Genomic DNA, 18,902 nt, shown 5'->3' with positions numbered 1-18,902 from the left:
GGACCTTCTGTGTAGGATGAGGGGGTGACTCAGATGCTCTGAAGATGTTGAAGAATGATTGGCATGTCCCTGACAGGTTTTCCTCCCTCAGTCTTTTCTTGGATCAAATGTCATTTCTCTTTTTCTAGAAAATTACCTTCAATATTGTCCTTATATAGATTTCAGGAAAGTTTTTAGCACCTTTAACTTATAGGCAATTTTAGTTATAAAAGGAAAACATCTTCAATGATTAACAAAAGTCGGGAGGAATGAGGAAAAGAAAGGAAGAAGTAAGAGGTGGGGGAAAATGGAGATGGCAAAAGCCTAGGGAACATAGACAGGGTGAAGGCAATGTGACAAACTGGCAAGAAATAGCAGGATGCTGAATTCCAGGGACAGATTCTTAGTGGTACAGAATGCAAGGATTTCAATGGATACTTTTTTTTAAATTTAATTTAATTTTATTAATTACACTTTTTTCACTTTGTATCCCCGCATAAGCCCCTCCCTCCGCCCCTCCCGGTCCCACCCTCCCTCGCCCTTCTTCATGAATGCCACTCCCCAAGTCCCCCCATTTCACTCATTCACTCTTGAGAGTTAATGGAGAGAGCCAATTGTTCATTAATTCTTTTGAACTTTTGAGTTCTCTATGAGATGGTAAACACTATGTCTAGAGCATACACCCAGGTCAGGGCAGGCATCTTGATAACCTCTCTTTCTGTACCCTTTTTATCCCCCATCTTCCCTTTGCCTCTCATCTGGTCACCTCTCTCCTGACAAAGGCATATTTTCCATGTTTGTGATTTCTTTTTAAAATGTATTTCTATTACTGTCATTTTGTGTGTGCTTGTGAGGGGTTGTGGGGGGTATTTGGGGGTGTGCATATGTCAGTCAGAAGACAATTCGAGTTAAACTCACATAAACAGGCTTGATAAAAATTATGTTTACCAGTTGAGCCATCTTCTTGCACCAGATCTGCGTTTTTTTCTGAGTCAGCCAACCAGTGTGAAGAACCATATGGGGTGGGAGTGAAGGTGAGCATGCAGGCAGCACCACAGGGCCCTGCCTTCTTACGTGGTCTCTGCTGTTTCCCCTCCACATGTGGACTCCAGGCTGTCAGACACAGGATTCCCCAGGCCTTAGCAGACATGCAACGGGGTATTTCAGTACCCTAGATCCTCAAACGCACGGGAGTGGAGGGGCCTGGAGATTGTAGTTACACAAGGCTCAGAGCTTCTGAAGCTCCCACCCGACTTACAGCTTCAACCCAACCCCCTCATGCTGCCTTACTCCCTTCAGGCTGCCCTGCTCCCGTCAGACCTGCCCTGTACCCCTCTCATTCATGAGTGCATGTGCAGAAAATTACAGTTCATGCAACTATGTTTACACAATGCACATCTGGCTCATGCAATCATGTGTACACATGTGCACAGCCATGTAATCATGTGTACCAGTACACGTGCAGGGTCCATACACTCATATGTAGCACACACTCATGTGTACTACCATGCATGCCTGGTAGATGCACTCCATACACATACATGCACACTCATTTGTGGTACATATTCCTGCCTAGTACACACTTGTGTACATATATTTGTGTGATGGCCGCACTTAGGTTCCTACTCATACTCGTGTGCATAGTCATGAACACTCTTCTGTGTTCACACGCCCTCTTTCTTCATCTTCACTTGATTCAAGTGAAATGCAGCTTCTACCTCTCAGGAAATGACTACAGGAGCTCTGTTCCTGTGTGCCCTATGTCCATTTTATTATGAAAGATGTGACAAGTCCTGGCTTGAATTTAGCACTGAAGACAAGGCTGGCTCAAAGTTTGTGTTTTCTGCTGCTGAACAGGAGGGAGAGATGTGTGTCGAAACAGCCTCCACCAGTGCCAGCCACATCTCAGCTCACTCTGTATTCCCACTGGGCCATTTAAACACAGTCTGTTTTCCATCTACGTCTGCCATGTTATCATCTGTCTACCTGTCATCTATAAATCTGTCCTCTATAGTTCATTTATCGATCAGTCTATCAATCCTGTATCTATCTGTCTATCTGTCTATCACTCTATCTACCTCTTATCATCATCATCATCATCTGTCACCTATCATCATAATCTGTCTTTCACCAATCATCTATTTCTCATCTATTATTATATACCCATCTCTATCTCTCATTTATGTGTGTACATGTGTATATATCTAACAATCAGTTATCAATCTATCATGTCTATTATCATTTCTCTGCTACCTATCATTTATCTACATGTCTTCCTTTCACTTCTCTATCCTGTATCTACTTATATCTGGCTATTACCTTCCATTATAAATTCATTAATCTATCTATCAATCAATAATCCATGTCCCTACAACTATTATCTATCCCTGTCTATGTGCCATCTTATACAACCATTCTTTTGTGGCTTACAGGAAGGGAAGCTAAGAGACATGGGGTTGTTTCTGGACAGGAGGGATAACTTTCATGCCCTAAGGCACAGTAACATAACTTTTGTTCCCAACAATTAGTTGAATTTCAAAATAGCTAGGAGAGAATTTTTAATGTCTCAAACCTAAAGAGATGGACAATAGCTGTGGTAACACATGGATGTTCTCCTGCCTCTCTGATCTGACCATGACACATGTCAACATACACTGAAACACCACACTAAGCCTCAAATACATTATTGCTAAGTATCAGGAAAGATGGCTCAGTGGTCAAGAGTGCTCTAGAAGAGGACGGGTTTGGTTCCTAACAGTCATTTCAGGTGGACTGCTCTGTAAGCGACGGCCTGAAATGGTGCTCTGCCTGTGGTTCATGACCCCTTTGGGGTTTGAATGACCCTTGCACAGGAGTCGCATATCAGATACCCTGCACATCAGATACTTAATCAAGATTTATAACAGTAGGAGAATTACAGTTATGAAGTAGCAACAAAAATAATTTTATGGTTGGGGGTTACCACAACATGAGGAACTGTATTAAAGGGTCACAGCATTAGGAATATTGAAAAATCAATGCTCTGGATTCAGGAAAATCTGATGCCCTCCTCTGGATTCTTCAGAAACCTACACATATGTGACAGAACCTATCCCCCACACACCCCACATGCACACACACACACGCACGCACACACACAGATAAACACATGTAAACAAAACAAATCTTAAATATATACATATATTAATTTGAAATAGAATCATATCTATCTGGCTGCCCCAGCTTATTCTGCAGATGGTGATGGGGTTAAGGAGGGAATAAGCTCCTATATCCATCCCTTCCTGAGCTAGGAGGATGGACAGACTCACAGTCACATCGACATCCATCCCGTTTTAGACTCAAATTTAATCTCTAAAGCATTCCAGATTTTTTTTTTCAGAATTAGTTGAACCAACATTTTTTTAAAAGTCCATAAATAACCATTCTCCAGGAACCCCATATTTAGAAGTAGTTTGTGTTGGCTCTAACAGGTCTAGAAATAGCTCATTCACCTCAGAAGGCTCTTCCAGTAGCAGCAGGTAAAGTTAAATAAATGTCGGTGAATCAAGTGCTTCTATTGTTTGAAAGGTGAGGGCTGAGTGTTTGAGAGGCAGGGAGCATTGAAGGGAAAAGAGTGATTCTCTCTATTGTATTCTATTTGAAAGACAAAGTCTTCCTGCTTCCACCATTCCTCTTAAATTTGCCCTTTAAGTATTAACAGTCCATAACATATCTAAGATGTTTTCCATTGGTCTACACTACCAACACTTGTCTTTATTAGAAAACAAAATAAAATTATTTTAAGTATCCTATATATTTTTGCCAATGAAAAGCTACTTTTTCTGGAAGTATCTTTGAAGAATACGATGAAAACAAGATTAGTCACTCTGATATATCTAATATACTGTATCTCAAATACAGTGGTAACAAGTCAATGAAAACTTGGTTTGCTGTGTATTTGAGGTAGGAAGTACACGTGGCACTTAAACTAAACTGATTTGTGAGCCAAAAGAGAACAAAACTAAAGCTCAAGTCAATAAATTAGAAGCCAGGTCATGTTTCTTCCTCCCCTCCCCCATCTTGATCCATTGCTGAGACAACTGGCTTCAGCTCTGCCCGAGGGTCGGCCCTGGGGCTGCATTTCTGACTTGCTGTCAGAAGAAAGGCTGGCCACTGTTAATAAATTTAATGCTTTAGTGTCAGAATCGTCCCAGTATCTGTTGATGACAATTCCACTGAGCTGTGTAAGGACTTCACAATACTAGCGAAGTTCTGAGTGGTTCTCTAAATGTCCTGAAACAAATGCTCACAGCACTGGAGCACCGCCATCTGGGAACGACTGACTCTATGGGAAGATGGCCAGTTCTGGGAAAATCCTCATTCAAGGTTGGAGCGGCTTCCTGAGCAGGATCCTGAAAGGTGTCTGTGAAAAATTGTTCTCTGCCCGAGCTTCCCATTTTGGCATCCTAAAAGTTTTCTTTTTAATTTCTTGGAGCCAGAAAAGCACAATTACTATAAATTAGAAGAGATACTTACAGTAGTTCCACTGAAAAATACTTGAGCGTCTTTTTTTTTTTTTTCTTCTGTACGGATGTAACTAGAACTGATTAGTACGTGGAGGCTTGGATGCAGGTGGCACCGAGCCACATTTCCTTCTTTGCCACATTTATATACACATCTATACTAAGTACTGTGATCCCTATTTGCTGTTCAGCTTGTTTTCTGCCACATATTCCTGAGAGTAGCTTAGTCAGGCATGGCCCCACTGTTGGATGCCGCCTCTGCAGCATTGCCTTATAATTTGGACAGACACTTAACAATGCTGCCACAAAGGAGACCAATGAGTCACGGTGTTAAAACTGACAAATGTAACTTGTATACTCTATGGTGAGCAAGGCATTTTGAAATGTGTAGGCATTGCTTGTGCCAGAATCCAGCTAATTAACACGTCTGACATCATACAGCCATCATTCTTGATGATGATATTTAAACTCTATGTCAGCAATTGTCAAAAGAATAATATTTCATGTATTTTCTATTAACTCTGCTCACTATCTGTACATGAGACCATCAGAATGCATGTTCCTCCTGACTGGACTTTTCTGTCCTATGTACAGTATTTCTGGGAGCTGTCTCCCTCCTCCAGTCCCTGTGACTTCTAGTCTGTAACTTGACAGATGTAAGTAGGGTATGTAGTCTATCTTTCTATCCCTGAACAAAGTGCCCTCATGATTTATCCACAGTGTTGCAAATAGCAGTGATCCCTCCATTTGGTGCATACCACACTCTATTTGTCCGTAATTATCTGCTATCGTTCATTTGGTTCTGTACCTTGCTTGTGACTTCCAAAGCTGGAAATGAACAAATCACTTTGGTACTGATTTGTACTCCTTTGAGCTACATGGGTGGCATGGGTACAGGGGCATATAATAGTTCTTTTTGAAAGCTCTGGAGAGTGCCCATGCCATGTTCCACAGTTGTTGTGCTAATTTACAGTCCTGACAGTAGTACACAAGTGTTCCCTTATTTCTGCATTCTCACCAACCCATAGCTCCTTTGTTCTTATTACAGCACTGCTTAGACATGATTCAACATATTTTTATGGTTCTTTAAATATATTTTATTAATTTTTGAGAGTTTATTATATTTATGATCATATTCACCCCTGCTCACCTTCTAATTCCTCATCCTTGATTCATCCACTCCCTCACTTTCCCACCCCCTCCCAATTTCATATCACTGAGTCCAGTTTGTGTTGCCTACATATGCATGGGTTTGGAGACATCCATGAGTACATGGTTGGCCTACAATGGGACAAACTTTTAAGAGAAACTATCTCTTTACCAGAATTTATCAACTGTTCTTAAATCCCAAGTTAGGAGTAAGACCTCATAAACTTTTTCTCCCCTCTATTGTGGAATGCGAATTGGCTTCATCTTGGACAGATCTCGTGTAGACCAGGATTTCATGAGTGCAGTTGTCTTATCTCAATCAGCAGACATTGCTTTGTTCATGACCTCCCTGGTATGTAGAACTCACCTAGAACTGGATTTAGATGTCCCATTAGTGGCTGAGCAAACCACAGAAATTTTTTGTGAGTTTATGCATCGACCACTTTCCACTACACTGAGAAACTCCTCTGGTGAGGTCTGAAGATCAGCACTATTTATATAGAGATACAATTTTAGGGCAGTCTGACACTATATCCATTTTGAAAGTAATTGCAGTAGGTTCACATCCAAGGCTTTTGAACTCCCCTATGGGTTCTTTGCTTGATTTTCAGCTCCAGGTATGTGTTTACTTCAGTGGAGTAATCCTTAAATCCAGGCAGAGAGGTTAGTCTCATCTATAACATTTGTGCCACTATGTCCCAGGGCATGTCCAAATGCTGGCATTTTGTAGTTCAGTGTTTAGCTGAAGCCTTAGCTACCTAAGACTGTTGATGAAGATTCCTGATAAGCACAAGTCTGACTTCTGTGTCCTTCAACAAGTGTGTGTGGTATCTTAAGCAATGTGAGTGTGTGTGTGTGTGTGTGTGTGTTTGTATGTTTTGAGACCAGGCCTCATTGTATAGCTCTGATTGATGTGATACTCCCTACACAAACCAGGCTGGCCTGGAACTCGCAGAGATCCAGCTGCTACTGACTCCCAAGTCCTAGGACTAAGGTTGTACACTGCCAAACCATCAAGTTCTTGCGGGAAACCAATAGTAATGACAATGGCCTGCATTGTTTAGGGGCTCTCCAGGATACCTCCAGCCAACAAGTAGAGAAGTAGCCCACACTTACTCTGGGATTTTTATTTAGTAACCTGGCTTCTGAGAGAAGCATAATACCCTGTAGAGGATATTGCTAGTTAAATTATTTTTATACAAAAATAATATATACATGGTGGTGGTGGTGGTGGTGGTGGTGGTGGTGGTGGTGGTGGTGGTGTGTTTAGGAAGCTTACAAAATATCAGGCTTCCATATGCCTTTTTCAAACATCCTTGGTTTTAGTTATCCCTCCTTCATCCTTTCCTTTTCCCCATATACCTATCCCTGCCCACACCTAAACCTCCTGCTCCATTATCCCCCTTTCTTAATATTACCTATTTTTTCTCTCTTTTTAAGACCTATTCATTTACTATGTGTACACTGTTCTGAGCACATGTATGCCTGCACACCAGTGGAGGACACCAGATCACCAGATGATTGTAAGCCACCATGTGGTTGCTGGGAATTGAACTCAGAATGTCCTGAAGAGCAGATAGTGTTCCTAACGTCTGAGCCATCTCTCCTGCTCATAATAACACATGGTTTCTATGATTCTTCCCTTCTAAAGATTGTTCTTCCCTCTTCATACTGATGATTTCTAACCTTCTGAATTCTGCTGGATCCTGTACTCTAAGTTGAACATACAAATTTAAGGATTTGATGCTTAGATCTACTTGTTAGAAGTGAAATAGCAATGTTTTCTTTCTGGATCTTGGGTAACTCTGTAAGTATTTTTTCCTGTTTCCATCATTTACCTACAAATTTCATGATTTCCTTTTTTATTTTGTAATGGCTGAATGGCATTTTGTTATATAGAGGAACCACATTTCATCATCCATTCATTACTTGATGGACATCTAGGCTGTTTCCATGCCCTGGCTATTGTGAACAGAGAAAGGATGGGCATGGCTGAGCATGTATCTCTGTAGCAGGATACAGTCTCTTGGGTAGATTCCCAGCAGTGGCCATCTTATCCTGACGTCTGTCTGTACCCACTCTTAAACCTGACATTGGTATGTTCTCACTCTGAGCCATCTGTGTTCTTTGTATGTGGGTTTCACATGTTTTCTCCCTTTTGGTAGATTGTATCTTCACTCTGTAAATGTTTCCTTTTCTATGCTGAAGGTTTGGGGTTTGAAATCGCATTTGCCTATTTTGTGTTTTGGGGTTTCATGTTCCCACTCATTTTAAATACCTAAATGAAAAGCAAAGACAGTCAAATTAGCTTCTGATATGATTGCTATGCAGTAGGTGGCAGGCAGATATACTAACTCCACTTTCTTGCCCTCCTATCTCCCACCCTTGAAAGATATGTTAGAAATTAGCATCTCAGATTAAGAGGGACATAGAATATTTTGGGAGTCTCTCAAGTTCCATCTCTGCTACCCCAGTTCTAATCATTATAATTTTGGTTCTTTCACATTCATTTTTATAAGGTTTATTAATTGTTATTTTCTTCCTTAGGCATTCTATTACCTCTCTGAGTTTGGGGTTTGGATATTTTACTGATTTCTTCATATGTGATTCCTAGAGTTTGATGTAGCAAATGTTTAATGCAAACGTTCAGAACGAATGATGAAAATACAAAAATTCAAGTAAAGGCAGGTAGATAGGAAGAAACTGTAGTTAGGAGACAGATATATAATTATTGGTTTTAAAATAAAATTGGTAGAATTATATCATCTGTTAACTATAGTTCAGATGTTTAAACAAAGTTAATCACCAGGGATTATGGAGAAATGTCTACAAATTATAGCTGTCTTTGGTGACAGTTGTACTGACAATGAGACAGAATTATGTGTGGTTTCAACACATTTTATTTTAATAAACTCCCATTTTATATCTGTCACATTTAATTTTTTTTTCAAAATCTGTACTATAGAAGTCCAGTTGTTTTTGGCACGTAGTATAAAGATGGCTTTTTGGACAAGTAAAACTAGAAATTCTATGTGTTTCACATGGTCTTAAATAAGCAACCAATTCACATATTAACTTTTATGAAGCTGAGATTTTCCTTCAGAAAGAAAAAAAATGTTTAGTTCATTAAACCAAAATTATCTCAATTGGACTGGCTCAGAATTAATGACATTTTGGCACCTTCAGGTCTATCCCCAGAAAGAATTCTATGCAGGTGTGTGATGATTTATCAAGAAACTTGAGAAATACAAATTCCAATATCCCCTGTGAGGTCTCTTGGTTAGGTCAGCAGGAAAGGAAGCGTGCTTACTCCGTTCATTATGTTTTATGTGTTATCAACTTCATGAATCTACATGGGTAACTGTCACATCCTCCCCAGAGACCCCTGCTTTGATTCCTGTTTCCTCAACATCCATCTGAGTAGAGTTGCCTCCTGTAACAGTTGACCTGAGGGATGGTGAATCACTCCAGCAGTCCACTCAGTGCAGAGGCAGGCAGAGAGGAATTCAGACCTCCGTCCTGGAACGGGGTCTTATCACTGGTTCCAATAACAAGGTTTCCTGTTTTCAGATGTGTCTCTGAGCCCAACAGTCTTTCATCTTACTCTAGGTTGAATGGCTTGCTGTTCCCTAAGATAAATGCTTATGTTCCTGTAAGATGTATTTCTGAAGAGTGATACCATAGCCTTCTAGGGACTGTGGTAAATGCTGATGGTAGAAACATAGGCCCTTTGAGGAGATGTTTTCTTCATTTGGACTTTTTCAGTCCCTCCTTTTGTAAACTATTTATTCACATAAGAAAATTGAAAAGAAAAAAGAAAATTCAGAGTCTAAAATCTCTCATATACATTTCTTTTCTTGTTTTTGTTTCTTTTTGAGACTGGGCTTCTCTGTGTAACTGAAGCCCTGGCTATTCTAGACTCACTTTATAGGCCTCAAACTCACAGAAAGATTCACCTGTCTCTGCCTCCTGAGTGCTGGGTCAAAGGCTTATAACAATGCCCAGCTCATATGCATACTTTTGTATAATACATGATATCACCTTTCTTTGGAGGATCCAACAATGGCCTGACAATTAAGAGCACCAGTTGCTCTTGTAGAGAATGCAGGCTGACTTCGAGCACCTACATGGCAGCTTTCAAAATTCTTTCTTCTGAACTCTAGGAGCACTGTAGACATATGTGCAGGTGAAATACTCATACACCAAAACCAAACAAACATAAACAAACAAACAAACAGATGAATATATTTTAAAACATTTTTTAAAAAAAATCACCTCTACTGTTTTCTGTTTGGTTGTGAACCTTTTAAGGTTCACAATGTAACGACTAGTCATAATCTGTAGAAAGTTCCAGCTTATCCTCATTTGTGTAACAAGTTCAAGGCTAGCCTAGGCTACTTGAGACCCACTCTAAAACCACCATACCTACCAACACCCAAAACAGTCAGTTGTGAATTGCTGAGCATGTTCCATTGTTAGACTTGAGTGACAGCAAAAAAGTCCTCGTATTGGTGTCTCCTTCTGTTGGTAATTTCTACTATCTTTTTGCTTGGTGCTGTCTAGGGTTGGTGCAAATGTGCAGTTCTCCTGTGAGGACAATTATGTACTCCAGGGAGCCAAGGGCATCACCTGCCAGAGAGTCACCGAGACCCTTGCGGCATGGAGCGACCACCGGCCCATCTGCCGAGGTAAGGTGCCCAGGGCAGGGTATTCTCCTGAACACAGGGTGAAGCTTAGGTCGGAGGCATGGTCTGTAATAGGGAAGGACTTGCTAATGTGTGTGTGTTTGTGATGAGATGGGTGAGAAGAAACTCCCTCAAGGCTTGTTAGAAGCTAACTCCTCTAAGGCTACTAATGTTTTCACTGCAGGATAACTCTGAGCTATTTTTAAGTAAATAGCAAGTCCAGATAGTACAATGTTTCTTTAGAGTCAAGTACATTTTGAATCTCCTTTTTAGTTCATTCATGTTCTGAAACCTGTCTTACCTCTTTAATTTGCATTTCCTGCATCCAATTAATTGCATTTACTTATCTATGCATATATTCAATTAACATAATATTTTGCCCACTGGCAGGGTGCTGGGATGTTTCTGTACCTGTCTATGTGAGTGAGTGACATTCATGTCAGGGTTATCATATTGGCCTCCCTAAAGATGTCCCATCTCCCTCCTTTTACCCCTGTATCCTGAGATCACAACCTTGAGATGCTCCATCATTCCTGTCATTCCACCTTTGAAAATACATAGCACAGAATCATCGTTTATGACACACATTATCTACTAAAGCCTCATAAGCAATACCCAGTACATTCTGAGCACCCTCTCCCCTTCCTCCTCTGCCCCACCCCCCACCTCTAGAATTGGCTACTCCGCCCTTTGGAGATGAGGTCAGGTCTTCCTAAGCTCCAGGCTCCAGGTATGAGAAGAACCTCCTCGTCTTTGTGTGTCTGTGACTGGTATGGTTTTCTTACCACAGTCTCCTCCAGCTCCATCCAGAGAAGTAGCTGAGGCCCTCTGTGCCTTGACATCTATTGAGATGCCAGGCAGAAGTGCTCTTAAACATCTTGGGAGCCCCTGGAAAGGGTGAGACATTCTCAGAGGAAATTTCTCAGTCCTGTGCAATGACCCTTTCAGTGGCCGAGTGTTCAGGCTTTATGGCACCATGAGGTTGGCTTGTCAATGTGACCATGTGGTCACACTCAACTCACACTGATCATCTTCTGATGATGCCAACACCTTTTCCAGATGTGAAGCATCTCTTACCACCCAGAAGGGCAAGATGTTTCAACACTAGTTAGTTTGGGCTGACTCTCTCTCTCTCTTTCTCTTTCTGTGTGTATATGTGAGAGAGAAACACAGACACTTTATTAGCAGAAAAAAGAAATGATACTCCAGTTTCCCACATGGCCTGCACATCTCAGATCTACAAGTTTGTCAATTAAGTTTCTTACTTCTCAACTGGGCAAGGTGATTCTTTACGCTCAACACTAGAGAGGCTGGGGCCTCCTGATATTAAATCCCAAGACAGAGTAGGCTACATAGCAAGAGCCTACCTTAAAACAGTTAATAAAACCCTGCCTTCTGAATGGTCTGCCCAGTCTCTGGGCTCCATATAATTCTCCAAGCACTGATTTATACCAGTTCAAGGCCACTGAGGTTCTCTCCCCTTTTTGCAATGGGCAGGAATGAGAGGAGCCAGGGAGGAAAGGAGAGAGGTTTGCCAACAGGTCAACAGGTTTTCTCAAATTCTTGATGCCACTACTTCTGCCCATTTTAAAGCTGTCCTCCACTATTTAATGGCAGCCCTTCCAGCCACACATCAGACTCTGTGTAAGTCACACTCACCCAGAAAATATCAGCAAGATGGGCATGAGTCTGTGTGTTTAGTTCTTGGTACTGGCTCACAGAGGTGCTGGCTTGGCTACCTAAGTCTAATGACTAAGTGCAGAAAACAGAAAGAATAGTCAGAAACCACAGAGACAGCAAACAGACTGGGCTCCCAGGGGCCAATATCACTTCTTTTCCATAGATTAAGAGGAAGAGTTGTTTTATCTTTTGATGGGCAAGTAAACAACTACCCAGATAGGGCACCAACCACAGACCAAAGAGCCCAAGGCTAGCTGGATGAAGCAGAGAATCATTGGACCTTCTTCCAGGAATATCTATGATTCCTACGGTTAAAGTGAGCTGAGTGAGGCCAACCAGAAGCAACCACAAGTGTTACACTCATAACTATTTCACTCCTTACCCCATCTTTGGACATGTCCGTAGCTCCTGCATGATGTAATTTCAACTGATCTCACCTATCCAGGCTTGTTCTGAGGCTACAGCTTTTTACTCCCCACCACAGAATTCACACCATACCACACGCACACACACACACACGCACACCATTTTACAAATATCCAACATCCAACTGTAACCAGCAAAAAATTAATATATTTTATTGGACACAAGTGCCAGAAATACTATCTACACATCAATATAAAGATTATAATGTGATGTCTGCATTCTCAGCATTTTTACACACACTGTCCCATAGGAATCAGTGTGTGTTTGATGCTTCTGACATGCCTGCCTTCTGACTGGCAACACTGTGCCTGCCCAGTAGCTCCTGTATTGGTCAACACTGCTTTAGAGACAGCATGCCCGCCTCTCTTGTTTCCTGCCGAGCCATGAAGAGTCATCAATACCCTGTGGGTGTGGAAAGGAGATCTCTAAGTGACTCATAATCATTTTCTTGGCTGGCATCCCCAGAATAGAATGTGCTTTTTCCAATTAAAGTCTACAGGTTTCCTAGACTGGTCATTTTCATGAAGACACCCTCATTCCTTCTTTTGAATGGTTTCATACTGGCTCCTAATGACTGATTCACTGATGGTGAAGAACTGAAAAATGAGTTCTTTTCTATTTCTATAAAATGGTGATGCTGGGTTTCTAACAGGTCAGAAAAGTGAATATTACACTCCTTAAAGTTTCATATAGTTCTGAAAATAGATTGTAGACACGTTTGCCAAGCTATAGGTGAGCTCTGTACTGGGGGGTGCAATCTCCTCAATGCTGACTATGAGGACATTTGGCCAGCTGTGGAAATTTCCCTACAGTGAATGCATTTTGCCACCATCACAAGTCCTTTGTGGAGTGACAAGTACTTTGTGGATTCCCCCATTTCATCCGTGGCTGTTATGGGAACCCATGGATTAATCACACCACATATGTATCCCAAAGATAACCTTCGATCAGACAGAGGAATGACTGCTCTGAACACTGAGACCAAGATAAACATAAGGACATTTGAGGTCATGGGATCAAGCAAGGCCTAGTCCTTAAGGTTCCCTGCTCCATGAACGGTCTCTAATTACTGGGTTATTGCTCAGCCATCTCTCCTTAGGGAGTGTCTGACTGAAGTGATTGCTAACACACACAATCAGAAGTGACCCTGGGTCTAGAAGCTGGTTTGCCAATGCTTACATTATATTACTAGCCTGGAGGACTGGGGACATTACCTTTTCCTCCAGTTACCAAACAGATGAATGTTGTCACAGTTCAGTAATTACACAAGGGATTCCATATTCCATCAGAAATTATGCATACTTCATTTAGAGATATGAAAACAGCTATTTTGATTTTTTCCCCCTCAGGGTAAAACATTACGAGCTGTTTAAAACTGTGTAAGCATCCTTAACTGGCAGTAGAAAAATAAGCAAACAAAAAAGATAAGGAGACGATATCGCTTTATTTAGGTGAAATATTTGGGCTGGTGTTTCATCTCTTGTGGCTTGGAGGAGATGGAGTGGGAAGGAGCCTCTGATGGTGCTATGCCTTCCCAGGAGGAGCTGAGGGCTGGAGTGGCTCCTTGAGTTGAAAGGGCACAGAAGAAAAGTGAAGTGTTATTTTCAGCTGCAACCCTAGTTACACAAAAGTTAATTGGAGGCAGCCTGGGTCGCAGAATAAAGTTATTATTACCTCAGGATTCCAGGTGAGGTTAACTAGAATTATCTTTAGCGTATTAACTTGTCATGTACTCAGGCTGTTAATGCATTTTCCTTTCTCCTCCTGTTTTAAGCCTATACAGAAATGACCTTTTAAATGGCAATGAAAAGATTATTTACACTAAAGAGAAGCTTCATGCTTTTGGATTGCAGGTCTAGCATCAATGGTAGAATTATATTTCATATGGCTAGTATTTGTCAAAGCAGCTATTGTGTCAGAGAATTACAGGAACAGGGACGTAGCTTCCTTAGTTCTTCTGAGTTATGGAAAGTACTTAGGACTGCAGATTCTTGAGATTTGTAATTGAAGGGAATTGGGGGAAAGTGCATTTTTGTGCATTTTGCTTTGTCAAAGAGTTTCGGGAAGTGATGGGTTCATATTTCATACTGCTTGTCTATACTATTGACAAATCGTGTGGGAGCCATGGTGTGTCCATCTGATGCTGCTGGCCCTGCTTTCCCCACTGTTTATCTTATCCTTTTGTTGGGGGTCAGCATCAGTGCATCTGAAATCCCTCTGTTATCCACTTCCTTCCATCACCAGCTCCTCTCTGAGGACACTCCCTTCCCTAACCCCATTCCCTCCTATCCTGACAGCAGTGTGTGTGTCTGAACTTTTCCTGAAACATTACATGTGTTTATTGGCTTGTTTATTGATTCATGTAAAAGATTTAGTTAATTTCTCTCTGTGTTCAGATCACCAACTGCAGTCAGCAATCCTTGGCCATACATGCTGTGATGTGTCAAACCCATGTGAGAGGAAAAGCCTTGTGATCTTTATTTCAGTCCTCAAATGACTCGTAGGTAGAATAATAGTTCTATGGTAATTAAGTACAATAAGATGCCTAAGACAAGACAGCTGAAGGTACAGCATCTGATAACTGTGTGAGACAGGTCGGACCCCAGGCGAGATGGGGAGGGCATTACCCCCTGCGCCCTGCTCTCTGTCCCCATTCCAGATGATAATCATGGCATTTCCAAAATTATTTATGCTCATAAGGACTTGGGTTTCAGGTCTTAACTACCAAACTGAGAAACTTTTTGTTTTAAGTGAATTCTGTCACATGTGGGACATGCATTTTTCATTTAATATGTATTCATTAGTCAGATGACAAATGCCCAATCCTGCTGCTAGAAAGGATGAATTTTTGACTAACTCCCTATTCCTCTACATCCAATTCCTCCCCTTTCCCTCCCACCGCTTTTTCCTTCCAACTTCATGGGCAACTTTTCTTACACCTGAGAGTCACACTGTGCTCCCTGTAAATGCACGGATGTAGGACCACTCGCTACTCCCACCCCCAGCAGCCATCTATTTCCTCAGATGGAGTAAGACTTCCTAAGTCCCTATACCATCCAGGGCTGGCTTGATCTTGTACAGTCTTGTGTTTTCAGTCACAACGTCTGTGATTTGTGCAATGGCCCTGTCATGTCCAACAAATAGTGTTTCAATCCAGATGACCATTACTTCTGGTTCTTAAGTATCTTTGGTATCTGGTTCTTAAGTATCTTTATGCTTTCCTTCATGATGGTCCCTTAGCTGTGGGAAAAGGCGGTGTGATGTAGGTGGCCCATTAGATCTGGGAACCCCACAGGCTCTTATGTGAGCTCACATCACAACTAACCTGGCAAGATATACCAACTGGCAAGATATACAATAGTGGCATGGATGTTATGCAAGTGACCAACTGTTTCTCTGGTAGGATTTCAATCTGCTCCACAAGTCAGAGTTCTTGCCTGGTACTTTAGCTGGTCCAAACCCTCGTAGCTGGATGTGTCTTAGGACCCAGTGAAGGACCTGCTGATTGTTCAAATCATTATTCTCATAGATCAGTACATCTCTCAGTTCTCATCAGAAAAGTTTTGGTTGTTTGTTTTACTTTTCTTTTTGCACTAGAGGGTGATTAAAGCCTAGTTCTACAACTGGTCTACAATCCCTCCCTTCCTCCACCCTCTGCATGCATGCCCCTCCCCAAGTCCACTGATAGGGGAAGTCTTCTTTTGTGCAGAGAGTAAGAGACTATAGAGTTCAGTTTTCTTCTTAGGCATTAAGATTTTTCAATACATTGTTTTTCAAATTCTAGTTTTATTTGGAATATGAATAAATTATCAATGAAACTTGAGTGCTTATAAGTGAGCATGTACCCTATGTGTCTTTCTGGGTCTGATGATATTTTTTTTCCTATAAAAGAAATTTTGTTCAGATTTGGGTGTATGCAAAAACACAAATGAAAACGTGACATTCAAATCTTCACATAAATTATGTGAAGCAAGATATCCCCCTCTAAAAGGTAGACATGTCATATATTCAAGAATGAAAATGAATATAAAAAAGTACATGCTAATAACTGGAGCTTCATCAGTAGATTCTATTTTGCTCAGTGTTGTTAATATGCATATTTACTTTATGTATTATAATAACAAATAACCAGAAGTCATCAAATATCAGTAAATCATTATATATACTTTTACTAAAGTACGTGTTTCTGAAAGTAAATTGGTGAGAAATCATCTTGAAAATAACATTAGCATTGACATAGCATTTTCTTAAAACTGTACCCCAATATCCTCCTTCCTTCTTAGCATCACTCTCTCACATTATTTGCAGGTATTAAGGAGAAGGTTTTAAGCTCAGATGTAAATGTGTCTCTGATGTTTTTATGCCAAAAGAAAATCTTTTTTTTTTCTTTTTTCTTTTCCATAATTTTATTTTTCTCATTAGTTACATTTTGTTAATTCTGTATCCCAGCTGTATCCCTCATTCCCTCCCCAATCCCACCCTCCCTCCCTCATCTCCTCCCTGCCCCTTTCCAAGTCCACTAGTAGGGGAGGACCTCCTCCCCTTTCATATGACTCCCTTTTGTCAGGTATTTTCAAGACTGGCTGCAAAGTCCTCCTCTGTGGCCTAACAGTACTGCTCCTCCCTTGGGAGGTGGGGAGGTCTAAGAGCCAGTCATTGAGTTCCTGTTAATAATAGTCCTTGTTCCCCTTACTATGGGAAACCAATTGATTACTGAGCTATCACGGGTCACATCTGAGCAGAGGTTCTAGGTTTTATCCTCTCATGGACTTTGGTTGAGTGTCCATCTCACAACTTTGGTTGTGAGTCTTAGTATCTATTTTGGAGCACTGCTAGGTAGACTCCTGTCATACGTTCAATGCATATCCCATTTGTCTTTCTAAATGAGGATAGATCATCATACCCCATGTCCACTATCTTGATTATCTTCTTTAGGTGTATAGATTTCATTATGTTTATCCTATCTTTTAGGTCTATATAAGCGAGTATATTCCATGTTTGTCTTTCTCCTTCTGGGATACTTCACTCAGAATGATCTTTTCTAGTTCCCACCATTTGCCTGCAAATTTCATGATTTCCTCCTTTTTGATTGCTGAATAGTATTCCATTGTGTAAAAATACCACAGTTTCTGTATCCATTCCTCCGTTGATGGACATCTGGGTTGTTTCCAGGTTCTGGCTATTACAAATAAAGCTGCTACAAACATGGTTGAGCAAATGTCCTTATTGTGTACTTGAGCAAATTTTGGGTATATGCCTAGCAGTGGTATAGCTGGGTCTTGAGGAAGCGCTATTCCTAATTGTCTGAGAAAGTGCCAGATTGACTTCCAAAGTGGTTGTACCAGTTTACATTCCCACCAGCAATAGAGGAGGGTTCCCCTTTCTCCACAACCTCTCCAACATGTGTTGTCCTTTGTGTTTTTCATCTTGGCCATTCTGATGGGTGTAAGGTGAAATCTTAGGGTCGTTTTGATTTGCATTTCCCTAATGGCTAATGACATTGAGCATTTCTTTAAGTGTTTCTCTGCCATTCTATATTCCTCTACAGAGAATTCTCTGTTTAGCTCCGTTCCCCATTTTTTAATTGGATTGCTTGTTTTGCTGCTTTTCAGCTTCTTTAGTTCTTTATATATACTGGATATTAGCCCTCTGTCAGATAGAGGGTTGGTGAAGATTCTTTCCCAATCTGTAGGCAGTCGTTTTGTTTTGATGACGGTGTCCTTTGCTTTACAGAAGCTTTTCAGTTTCATGAGGTCCCATTTGTTGATTGTTGTTCTTAAAGCCTGTGCTGTTGGAGTTCTGTTCATGAAGTTGTCTCCTATGCCAATGAGTTCTAGGCTGTTCCCTACTTTTTCTTCTAACAGATTTAGCGTATCTGGTTTTATGTTGAGGTCTTTGATTCATTTGGACTTTAGTTTTGTGCAGGGTGATAAATGTGGATCTATTCTCATTTTTCTGCATGTAGACATCCAATTAGACCAGCACCATCTGTTGAAGATGCTATCTTTTTTCCATTGAATGGTTTTGGCTGCCTTGTCAAAAATTGAGTATTCATAGGTACATGGGTTTATTTTTGGGTCTTCAATTCGGTTCCATTGATCCTCCTTTCTGTTTCTATGCCAATACCGTGCAGTTTTTATTACTATTGCTCTGTAGTACAGCTTGAGATCGGGAATGGAGATACCTCCAGATGATCTGTTGTTGTATAGGGTTGTTTTGGAGATTCTAGGTTTTTTGTTTCTCCATATGAAGCTGAGAATCTTTTTTTCAAGGTCTGAAAAGAATTGAGTTGGTATTTTGATGGGAATTGCATTGAATCTGTAGATTGCTTTTGGCAGGATGACCATTTTCACAATGTTAATCCTACCAATCCATGAGCACGGGAGATCTTTCCATCTTCTGAGATCTTCTTCAATTTCTTTCTTCAGAGACTTGAAGTTTTTCTCAAACAGGTCTTTCACTTGCTTGGTTAGTGTCACCC

The 18,902-nt window shown here is 40.9% G+C and overlaps 1 protein-coding gene across 2 annotated transcripts in view; it reads left to right on the top strand.

The window, feature by feature from the left end:
- Csmd1 (CUB and Sushi multiple domains 1) overlaps positions 1 to 18,902 on the top strand; it is a 1,585,983-nt gene that overhangs the window by 1,095,215 nt on the left and 471,866 nt on the right. For both annotated transcript variants that reach the window (XM_060381443.1, XM_060381442.1), the window contains exon 9: positions 10,194 to 10,318. In XM_060381443.1, coding sequence (XP_060237426.1) covers positions 10,194 to 10,318 — 125 coding nt within the window. The remainder of the gene's footprint in view (positions 1 to 10,193; positions 10,319 to 18,902) is intronic.

Source organism: Meriones unguiculatus, chromosome 4 (assembly GCF_030254825.1).
Source record: "Meriones unguiculatus strain TT.TT164.6M chromosome 4, Bangor_MerUng_6.1, whole genome shotgun sequence".
NCBI classification, from domain to species: Eukaryota; Metazoa; Chordata; class Mammalia; order Rodentia; family Muridae; genus Meriones; species Meriones unguiculatus.
The sequence above is the reverse complement of the archived record's forward strand: the minus strand, read 5'-3'. Positions and strand labels throughout refer to the sequence as shown.